At 42.8% G+C, this 11535-nt stretch overlaps 1 protein-coding gene across 1 annotated transcript; it reads left to right on the plus strand.

The window, feature by feature from the left end:
- The first annotated feature begins 3550 nt into the window (after positions 1–3550).
- On the plus strand, positions 3551–6252 carry LOC119319524 (multiple organellar RNA editing factor 2, chloroplastic-like). The gene is made up of 4 exons (XM_037593998.1): positions 3551–4017; positions 4217–4314; positions 4403–4468; positions 5899–6252. Exons 1-4 carry the CDS (start codon positions 3587–3589, stop codon positions 6051–6053), a joined length of 750 nt encoding a protein of 249 aa, XP_037449895.1. The 5' UTR covers positions 3551–3586; the 3' UTR covers positions 6054–6252.
- The last annotated feature ends 5283 nt before the right edge of the window (positions 6253–11535 follow it).

Here is an 11535-nt window from a genome sequence, read left to right on the forward strand (position 1 = left end):
AATCAATAAATACGATTTTTTGAGCGGACTATAAAATGCACACCCACTTCTACTTTTTTATGGGTACTATTTTGAGACAATTGTGCGAAGCTTTATTGAACCGTCACAATGTTTACATAGATGAACAAAAAGATCACCGAGTTGGCCTAACCAGACATGGTGCCCAACCCCTAGAGTACTACTACTTCTGTCCGCCTATGTCACGCTTAAAGCGAGACAGTAAGATGTTTCGCTGAAAGCAGCTGCCGGATTGGGCCGGCCCAGTGCGGACACATGCCTTCAGCGCCATTTTACTTTGTTTCTTTTCACTTTTTTTGCATTCTTTCTTTGCTTTTCTTTTTCATTTTACTTTTGCTTATACTTCAAAATATTCTGACTATGTCTACTATAAAAATCACTTTATATACAAAAATTTAAAATGTTAATCATGCACTAAAAATGTTAAAGGTGTATGGAGAAAATGTTTCTGACATATACAAAAAATGTACGATCGATAAGGAAAAGGTAGGATTTTTTTTCATTTATTTCAAAAATACTAATAATGTATATAAAAATATTAAATGCATATAGAGAAAGTGTTTCCAATGTATACGAAAAATTTATACACAAAATGAACAATATGTATGGAAAAAGTAGACATCGAAAATATAAAGTTTTAAAAAATGTTAATAATGTATTTGGAAAATGTTAAATATGAATATAAAAATGTTGCTGGTGTATGCAAAAAAATTAGAATGTGTATGGAAAAAATTAGATATAAAAATTGATGTATTTAAAAATATCATGAATTTAGAAAATTTTAAACGTGTATATAAAAATGTTTCTAATGTATACAAAAAAATATAGTAGTGACCATAAAAAGTAGACATCAAAACCTATATGTTTAAAAACCTGTTAATCATCAATTTGGAATATGCTACAAGTGAATATATAAATGTTCCGGAAAATGTACAATGTTTCTGAGAAAAGTAGGTATTCCATATAAATGGGAGAATATCATACGCAAACCAAAATTCGGTGGAAACCGGTCAAAACCATGAGAAGAAGATGTTTTGGAGTTTCAAAAAAATCTAAAAAAATACGGGATGTTAAGAGGATGATGTTTTATTGTCACGCAAAATTTCAAATTGAAACACATTATGAGATGTGAGCTATGAAAAAGACAAAATCAGCGTTGAATAGTGCCGAATAGTAATGTCACTATTCAGGGCTGAATTTGTCTTTTTCATAACTCCCATCTCGTAACGTGTTTCAACTTGAAATTTTGTGTGGCAATAAAATTTCCTGTATTTCTTTCAGGTTTTTTCAAAAATTTAAAATATGGTTTCCACGAAGTTTTTATTGAATATTGGTTTTCATATGATATTCTCCCTATATAAATATGTGTTCTAATAATATTAAGCATGTATTTTTAAAATATTAATCATGTAAATGAATATGTTCCTAGTATAAATAAAAAACGTATAATGCGCATGAAAAAAGTAGACACTAAAAAAATATAAGTTGTCAAAAATATTAATCACGTGTTTTAAAGATGTTTAATGTGTATATAAAAGTTGTTCCTCGCATATAAGAAAAATTAACAAAGAAAACCTACAAAAACCTAAAAGGGAACACACAAAAAAATCAAAGGAAGCAAAAAAGAAAAGCAAAAAAACAGTTAAAACCGACAAAAAAGAGAAATAAAGAAAGAAAAGAGAGAGAAAACTGACGAAAACTAAGAAAGAAACAAGAAGTGGCTGAAAAACAGAAAACCAATGAAGAAACAAGGAAATCGGTAAGAAAAAAATCAAATAAAGAATGAAAAAAAATGTAAGAAAACTAAACCAAACCCACACAGATGACATCGATCGAGCGAATGAGAAGCGAGGCGAACAACAAAAATCATCTAAATGGGTCGGCCTAGAAAACAACAAAAGAGGAAAAATCCTTTAGCGAGACGAACTACCATCTCGTATTGATCGAGATATAAAGAGTAAGTTAGGGGTACCTTTGCAGGAGCCCCTCAAGGGTGAGTTATGGTGCACTAAGAGCGTGGCGCACTCTCAACCGCTACCATGTGTCGCGTGCTGGGCGCTCCCTTAGAATTTTATGTTTTTATATTTTCCTATATGCGTTGTCGGTGTTTAGATTGTTTTTTAGGGAGGTGGGGGGTATGGATTTTTCGGTTTTGTTAGATTTTGCATAATATTTTTTTCATGAGGCACAATTTTATTTTCTTGTGTTGGCACAAATTTGCTTTTGCGGGAGGCACAACTATACTTCTTGGAAAGGAAAAAAGTATTTTTCCCCTTCCATGAGGGGCACACGTTTGCTTCTTATGGATGCACATATTTGTTTTCTGCAAGAGGCACAACTATACCTCTCGGAAAAGGAAAAAAATGCATTGTGTTTTTGCTTCCGTAAGAATACAGATCTACTTCTCATGGGGGCACTAATTTGCTTACCTGAGAAAAAAATGCATTTTTTTTTTGCTTCCACGAGAGTGGCAAGTGTTCTTGTGGAGGCATAGGTTTACTTCCGCGGGAGACACATTTGTGGCTTTCGAAAAAGGGAAAAATACTTTTTTTTTCTTTCTAGGAGAGACACAGATTTGATTCTCGTTGAAGCACAAAATTTCTTCCGCGAGAAGCACAGTTGTGCCTCTCGGAAAGGGAAAAAAGTGAATAAAGAAACATGCTTCCAGTCACGGTTTTTTCTAATGATTTTTTCATAAAAAGAAAGTTCATCAAAACCTATTAACATGCGATCTAGTTTTGAAAATCTCGATGCTAAGGACCTGTTCTGAAGTCCTCCCAGCTCTCCCAACTCCACAAATTCAGCTTCCCGGCCTAGCTTCTCACTCCACACAACGATTCACGTCCGTTCGGGAGCGAAAAAACTTCTCCATCGCCTAGCTTGGGCTGGTAGCGTTGGGCTGGATGGAGAACGTTCGATGGACTAGTAGCCCAATTTTAAGGCAAGCATGTAGCCCCAAAAAAGGAGAGCTATGTTTCTCTACGAGGAAGGACCCACACGCCAGTTTTCGGAAAAAGAAAGAAGGGAGGAGAAAGATTAAGGGAAACGTTTTCTTCACTTGGCGGTGGCATACCAGGTAATTCCCGAAGCTATGATTTCGCGGCTTCTGTAACTCCATGCTCATTACACTATGATGGACCACAACTTCTCTAAGTTAGCTTCCGGGAGCTAGAGCGTTCGGCTCGGCTCCGCACATGAGATCTGTGAAAGTGTGGAGCCGGGTGACTCCAGAATAGGCCCTGATAATTCAACGATGAGAACGGTTCAGGATCCCGACGCACCATTCAAGAGATAAAATGTTTTGTAAAGCGAAACTTGGAGAAAAAGGCTGCCACTTGTCAGCCTATGAGAAGGTGCAAAGGGTACCCTTGAGTAGTGATTTCGCGAGATATGGCTCTCAAGCTACTAGGGGAGAAAACCGAATTCCCAAATCCACACAAACTGTCGCGGGCTGATAAAAGCCCATGTGATCCACAGCAAGAGGCCCATTTAAGCTTAAACCCATGTCCCCTAAACCCCCCGTAGGTCTCCGTCCCGAATTCCCCATTCCCCATCTCCCTCCCTCTCCATGGCCGCCGCCGCCGCTTCCATGGCTCGCAGGCTGCTCTCCCCCACCACCTCCTCGCCGTCCACCGCCATACGCCTCCTCATCTCCCGCCGCATCGCCTCCGCCCCGTCCATCCCGCGCGCCCCGGCCGCGGCGGCGAGGGAGATGCTGCGCCCGGCGGCCGTCGCCTCCTCGTCCTCCTTCCTCCTCCGCGGCGCCGGGGGCGCCAGGGGAATGGCGCGGCGGCCGGGGGGCGACGGGTACTCCCCCGCGCGGGGCGGGGGCGGGGGCGGGGGCGGAGGGGACCGCGCGCCCACGGAGATGGCGCCGCTGTTCCCCGGGTGCGACTACGAGCACTGGCTGATCGTCATGGACAAGCCCGGCGGCGAGGGCGCCTCCAAGCACCAGATGATCGACTGCTACGTCCAGACCCTCGCCAAGGTCCTCGGAAGGTACCCATCCGTCCAGCCTCTATCCCGTCGCGAGATCGGCTCAGGCAGTCTCGCTCATTGCTCGGAAATGAGTGACAAAGACTACAAATTTGAGTCTTGCTTGGGTTGGAAGACCAGCTCAGTGTTACCTTCTGTCAAGTAGTATTGTTCATGTAAGCCTGATGATATGATGTTGCTCTGTCTCTGAATGTTGTCCCAGCGAGGAGGAGGCCAAGAGGAAGATTTACAACGTCTCGTGCGAGCGCTACTTCGGGTTCGGGTGTGAGATTGATGAGGAGACATCCAACAAGCTTGAAGGTTTTTTGTGCTTATTAACTACATTGAAAACCAGTCATGAGCTGTTTCTCCTTCTGTGTATTTTTTAATTATGTATGGTGTACTGCAGGGATTCCTGGTGTTCTGTTTGTACTCCCCGATTCCTATGTGGACCCTGAACACAAGGACTATGGAGGTAATTCTCGACATACTATACTTATCCTGCAACCATCTTCTGGTTTGTTTTGTTTGGTATGCCATCTATGGAAGGGAGCTAGACTATTCGGTTCTTTGTGGGATTAGGACTGCTCAAATCGACAACCATTTTAGATTTCTGCAGACTGATTGTTTTGTGCCAACCAGCAAGACACCTATTGCCCAGTATCATTTAAATGATTCCATCTAGGTGGTCTGATGCAGCCTTATGAGTAATATATTTGATTCGGTTGCTGATAAACTTTTAGATGGTTGTGTATGTTTGTAGAAAAACTAATCATGGAACGTACTCCCTCTGTAATTGCAATCCTTGGTGCTCTAACCTGTCTCTGCTGAGCAATGAAGCCTAACACACACTATCAAGTGCTGTAGGCAGTATGTATAATCCATCATTAAACATTAATGCACCATATAAAGTTGTAGGAGCAAAGTGTATAATTGTGTATTTACGAGTATATTGTCAACTTCCAACGTTTGCTCTGTTGTCCATGTGGTTGAAGCAATGAAGTCTAGTGTGATTCTTGCTATGGGCGTGTTAGTATGCAACAAGCACTTGCATATTCTCTGAATGCTATTTATGCCCCAAGTATTGCAAAATATTTGTATAGGTGAGAGGTACAATGAATTATCATGAAACATACTCCCTCTCTAGTTACAACTTTACAACCATTGCTGCTGTAATCTATCTAGGGTGGGTAGTGACACCTTACACACACAATCAAGTGCTATGAACATTTTTGTTCTATATATAACAGTTACAGTGCACGGTATCCAGTGCTATGAGCATTTGTGTGTAATTGGGTATTTACAAGTACCTTCAACTACTGAAATTTACTATACAGTCCATGTGGCTGAAGCAATGAAGCGTAGTGCGTAATTCTTGCTTTGAGTGCTAATGGGATCCTAAGAAGTCCCTGCATATTCTCTAATGGTATTTGTGCTGACAAAACATGGCAAAGTATCTGTAGACGTAAGAGAGGTGCCTTTAGTGTTGATTATATCTAAGATAAATGCTCTGCCTTGCTAATTTTACCATGAAATTTGGGGTAATCAGCTAGTTCTGGTCAAAACAAGTGGTTTTCCTGAGCTATGCCTTGGTTTGCATACTACTACCTCCGGTCACAAATATAAGATGCATAGACATGTTTTAGTGTGTTTGTTCACTCAGTTCAGTCCGTATGTAGTCCATATTGAAATATCCAAAACATCTTATACAAGTATTTCTGAATGGATGGAGTATCATACTATTTTTTTTCCTTCGCCTTGACGTCGTGTGGAAATTACTGTTTACGAACCGTTAACACAACTAAGAGATGCTGCATTCACTTGTGTCTTCGGCTATATTTTGTAATACGTGTCTGAGCAGGGGATGCTGATAATCTTATTCTTATGTTTGCCTCTGATGTGCAGCTGAGCTTTTCGTGAATGGGGAGATCGTCCAGAGATCTCCTGAGAGGCAGAGGAGGGTGGAGCCTGTGCCACAGAGAGCGTCGGACAGACCGAGGTACAACGACAGGACCCGGTACGCGCGTCGGAGGGAGAACCAGCAGCAGCAGCAGCGATGATTCATCACATGGCCGAGGCCGAGGCCCGAGCTAGAGGCAACCTGCTGTGCTGTTTTCATCCCCTCGACACAGCAAGTAGTTGGTATTGCTTGGTTTTAGTAATCCGTTTCATGTCGCTACTCTGTTATCTGTATGTATTTGACTACTTGGAACTTGAAACTAAGAATCTTGATAGCATAAAAGAATTTTAGAGCTGCGAGTCGTGTGCTTCTGCTAGCTTGTCGTGCGGAGACTTGAGCGGCGTAGATGATTCGAGCTGAGATTTTGATTGAGAGTTGAGGCGTGGCAGAGCGTCTTGTCCTGAATATATCTCTCTCCCTCCTTCCTAGTTCTCTTGCCGCATCATCTCTTTGCATCAAGTCTTGAGGCTGCTTGTTGACTTGTTTAACTCGTCCATATTTGAATTGGTGAGAATTAGTACTCCCTCTGTTCACTTATATAAGACGTTTTAACAAATTCAGACAGTGTACTAAACAGTTCAAACCCAGCTGTCTGAAACGCCTTATAAAAGTGAACGGAGGGAGTACAAAGAAGCGAGGTGGGACTAATTTAACGTGTGAATCAAGCTTTCCTTGTACACACAAAACATGAGCTAGGTTATTTTGCAAAAAAGAAAAACATGAGCTAGGTTAGTTGGCCACGTTATTAGTTTTTCAATTCACCTGGCCGAAGAAATTTTGCCTCCTATATCGCGCTAAAAAAAGGAAACCTTACACCGGCCAGATATGTGGGCCGAAATATTTGGCCTCTATAGTTTTCTGCTGGCACAAAGAAAAGAACGGATGGTTCGCTCAAAATGGAAACGGGTCATGTGTTGTCGAGCCGGACGTACGAAACTTGAGGTCGAGGCCCAACCAGTTGAGCGTGCTCGTGACCAAAAAAATCATATGAACAGTGCCACCTCGGATATATAGAAAATACTATGGACGAAGTGGGCGGACGACGGACGGATAAAAAACGGACGAAATTACGATGGTAAGAAGCAATAGCCCCTTTATTATTAGCACTAGCACATATGCCCGTGCGTTGCAACGGAAAAAATTGATATTTTGTGCAAGCATAATGTCCCACAGCACCGGATTAACTATAAAGAACATGCTAGCATTCTTCTACAAAATGAACATAAAAAAATACGTTGCAATTTAGCCGTGTTCATATTTTCTTTGCGGGAAATAATCTCCCACTGATTCCATTTAAGTATAATCATTTTAATGGTATTCAAGTATAATCCTTTCATTAATTACCATGACGTTCTCATCCGTTTTAGTCGGGAATCAAATCCTTCCTTTTCTAATTTAGTAGCCCCAACACATTGAAGTCTACGGATCCTTCCTTTTAATTATCCTACTTTTTACCTCAAATCCTTCATGTAGAATTTATTAACACCACAATCTTTCTTTTAGTTATTCCACCGATTTACCTATAATCCTTTTTTAATTAACCACATCCATTTAAATATTCTAGAATTTATTAACACCACAATCTTTCTTTTAGTTATTCCACCAATTTATCTATAATCCTTTTTTTAATTAATCACATCCATTTAAATATTCTATTTAAGCCTACAATCCTTTCTTTATTAGCTCATTCGCTTAATTAGCTCGCCCTAAATATGATGACTGTCACTCGTATATTTAGAGTGAGTTGGGATTAGTAAATATGAAAGGTTTTTTTAGGGGAGTAAATATGAAAGGTGCATAGGTCGTCCCACAATGTTGAATTATTTTGACCCAATTATTTTTCGCGATCTCTATGAAAGCCCATAAAATGCCATCAACATACAAGTACCTGGCCCAAATCACTTAGCGTGTGTAAACCAAACGAAAAGGACTAAAGTAAACCATTACGATGGTAAGAAGCAATAGCCCCTTTATTATTAGCATTAGCAAAAGATTTAAGAAAAAAAGTCTTCGCTCCAACTGACTGATTTCCGACCTCGCATAAGCCACGTCGTACGCCTCACACGTGTCCTTGTGGACACAGGCGTGCGTTACCGCTTGCACCCCTCGTCCTTATCCTTTCTCTTGGGTTCGTACTCCGCGTATTAGCTTTGGTCAAAGTCAAGCTTTGTAAATTTTGACTAAATTTTTAGACAAAAATATTAACATACACAATAACAATTCAATACAGTTAGATTCATTATTGAATGTACTTTCACATCATATAAATTTGTTATGATATCTATTTATATTCGTTGCTATAAACTTGGTCAAACTTTAAAAAGTTTAACTTCAATCAACTTTAATATGGAGAGTAAATAAAAACGGAGGAAGTACCTTATCCTCTACACCTCCTCGCTTCTGCAGTTTTACTCTTCTCCGGCACGGCCGACCCTCTCCTCTCTCTCTCACACCCTTCCTCCGGCGAGCTGAGCCACTCATCCTCTTGCTACAACTCCCATGAGAGCATCTTCCTCTTCTCTCCGTCCATCCCCAACATCCTTTGGTTTCCCTCGTGCAAGACGCTAGGTGCTTTCCGTGCTCCACACCGGCCACGAGCTGCTGTGAGCTCTCCCAGGCGCAGCTGCTATGAGATCTCCTGGACGCAGCTGCTGCAAGGACGCTGGTTGCACCTGCTACTCGCGGGGGCGTGAGGTCGCGCGCTCGCGGCGCCTGCTGCTATCGTGCTGTGCTGTGGTTCGCTGCAGGTGTTGCGAGGTCGTCGTCGTTCACTCCGGGTGGTGCCGTGGATGGGCCGCAAACCGTCCAGTGACGTGCCTTTGCTCCATTAGCCGTTGGCGTGGCTGGTGCTGCGATGGAGCACTCACGATGCCTAGACGGATACCGGTGCTGCGACGCATCACTCGTATGCGGCTGTCGGTGCTGCAACGGAGTGTCGCCGGTGTTGTGATAGAGCATTCTCGAGCCGCCAGAGGATCACCGGTGCTGTGATGGAGCATCATTGGCCGTCGAAAACCAATGTTGGGATGGAAGTAATGTTATGGTTCAGGGATCAAGCGGCCCAAATTAACGCAGATCAACGGCTGGCAAGGCAGTTTAAAAACCCCTACCATCAGCCGGTCTACGCGTAGCATTGGCCAAGATTTAATAAACGAGTAATGCGTGCACGTCGAATCAAACACTTTCAGCACGATACATATGAGATATGACTGTCAGGATTAACTTTCCACCCCCGGCAAAGAGCACTATAAATCCATAAATCCATCAAACTAACACATAGTAGTAGATTATGTATATCTAGCTTGTGATGGGTGATGACCGATCGATTAGTACCCGCAAAAACACAGCTTAGCTAAAATATTTCTAACATAATAGATAGATACCCCCTTACATGTCACCAAGATGAAGCTTACAAACACAGTTGCATCTTCGATGATACAATTAACCTAAAATTTAAAAAGTGCACGCGCACTGTTTAGACGAGTCGAGCGGCCGGGTGCTGGCCACACGATCTCGCTCCTATCGTCGCGCGCGTGGGTCAGGTGCTACCTTGTCGAGACGGCTTTCCATTCTCCCTTGCGCTGCCCCTGCTCCTCTCGTTTCTTCCCATGGCGCCGTCGGCGTTGCCCCTGCTCCTCCCGTTTTTTCCATGGCGCCGCCCTAGCCCCCTCTCTCCTTCCCATGACAGGCAACAAGATCGACGGTCGAGCCTTTGCCGCCTTTCTGCCCCATTCATATCCAGCTTCATGTGCTCGATGGCGGTGGAGGTCAGCGGGAGCACCGACTAGCTGGAGTTCACCATGCTCCTCTCTGGCCCAATCCGCCCCTTCGGCCATGAACCGGGGTACCGCAGGGAAAGGGGGCAAGATTCTCATCCCCCCGACGCTGGTAAGGAAGGTGTCACGGGAATCAGCGCGTCATTGGCGAATACCGCCGGCCGCCGCTGCTGCAAATCTCTGAGTCTTGGTGAGTTTTGGTTAGATGGGGAAGAACCAGAGGACGAGAAGACGAGAAGACCTGTATGCTCTGTCTGAGCAGAGGCCAATGAGAATCTTTGACGAGGTAGATGGATTATTGGGGTTGGATGGATTGTAGGGAAGAGATCTGAGCTTCGTCTCCCTTCCCCTGTTCTTGCGTGCTTCCCTTTCTTCAGGAAGAAAAATATGCCCAAGCACTAGTATAGTTAATTTACGTTAATTACTACCCGCTAAGATATGTTGATCTTGCCCTTCGTTGTATCTTCTGCACCATCTGTTTCTCTATTCACCCGCCACGTAGATGAGTAGGTATGTGCCTTGCTTTGCAGGAAACCCATTGAACAATTGTACCTCTTCTCCTGAAGCCGATGCTGCTGTGCCTATGAGCTCAGATATGACGGATGCTTGTAACGTAGGAAGACTAGTTGCACACACATTGATGTTTAGTTGGCTTGTAATGTAGTCCAATTGCACATACGTTGATGTTTAGTTGGCAGGAAGACTAATTGCACATACATATACTCAGTTGGCTTGTAATTTAGTTTAGTTGCACATACATTAATGTTTAGTTGGCAGGACACTAGTTGCACACACATATGCTCAACTGACGCGGCAATGTAGCTTAGTTGCACACACATTGATGTTTAGTTGGCAGGACTAGTCACACACACATATACTCAGTTGACGCGGCAATGTAGTCTAGTTGCACACACATTGATGTTTAGTTGGCAGGAATATTGACACACACATATGCTCAATTGGTATGGTAATGTAGCTTAGTTGCACGCACATTGATGTTTAGTTGTCAGGACTAATTACATACACATATGCTCAGTTGACGTGGCAATGTGGTCTAGTTGCACACACATTGATGTTTAGTTGACAGAACTATTGGCACATATGCTCAATTGACGAAGCAATGTAGCTTAGTTGCACGCACATTGATGTTTAGTTGGAAGGACTAGTTATACACATGCTCAGTTGGCGCGGCAATGTGGTCTAGTTGCACACACATTGATGTTTAATTGGCAGGAAGACTAGTTCGTCGAAACATTCCCATGCGGGGTCTACTTTTAAAGAGCACGTCGCATGGGTTTAAACGATGAAAAAAGATCTGAATTTCGACACGCGGTTTAGAAGATATATCTTTTATAATTTTGAAAACCAAAAATTAATACACAAGAAACGAACACAAGAAATATTAGTGCAGCAACATGGGCATCCATCAAATAAGAAAAGACCACATAAGATGATTAATTAACTGTGTTTTTTATAGCACTTTTAGATTACAGTAATTTTGTCTTTTTTAACCTGTGATAGGACTAGACGTGCTGCCGACCAAGGGGCCGGCCGCTCGCTAGCGCTAGCGAGCCCCTGGCCGCCAGCTAGACACGCCCTACAATTAAATCCCTTATAGTAGTATAGATAGCCATATCCTATATAATTCCGTCGGCGTCGGAGTCCATCGTCCAACCCCTGGGGTCAGAGTGGTAAAAGTCGTTTTCATGCCCATTCTCCTTGAAAGCAGCCATCTCTTCTTACTCTTGCCGAGGTTCGTATGGTCCCCCATAGGTATCAAACTCCTTCAGAAACTGCAGCAACATG

This window comes from Triticum dicoccoides, chromosome 6A (assembly GCF_002162155.2).
Source record: "Triticum dicoccoides isolate Atlit2015 ecotype Zavitan chromosome 6A, WEW_v2.0, whole genome shotgun sequence".
Lineage (NCBI taxonomy): Eukaryota > Viridiplantae > Streptophyta > Magnoliopsida > Poales > Poaceae > Triticum > Triticum dicoccoides.

Coding starts and splice junctions, on each gene's coding strand:
- LOC119319524 (XM_037593998.1), top strand. CDS start 3,587: ATGGCCGCCGCCGCCGCTTCCATGGCTCGCAGGCTGCTCTCCCCCACC. Junction 4,018..4,216: donor CTCGCCAAGGTCCTCGGAAG/GTACCCATCCGT, acceptor ATGTTGTCCCAG/CGAGGAGGAGGCCAAGAGGA. Junction 4,469..5,898: donor TGAACACAAGGACTATGGAG/GTAATTCTCGAC, acceptor TCTGATGTGCAG/CTGAGCTTTTCGTGAATGGG.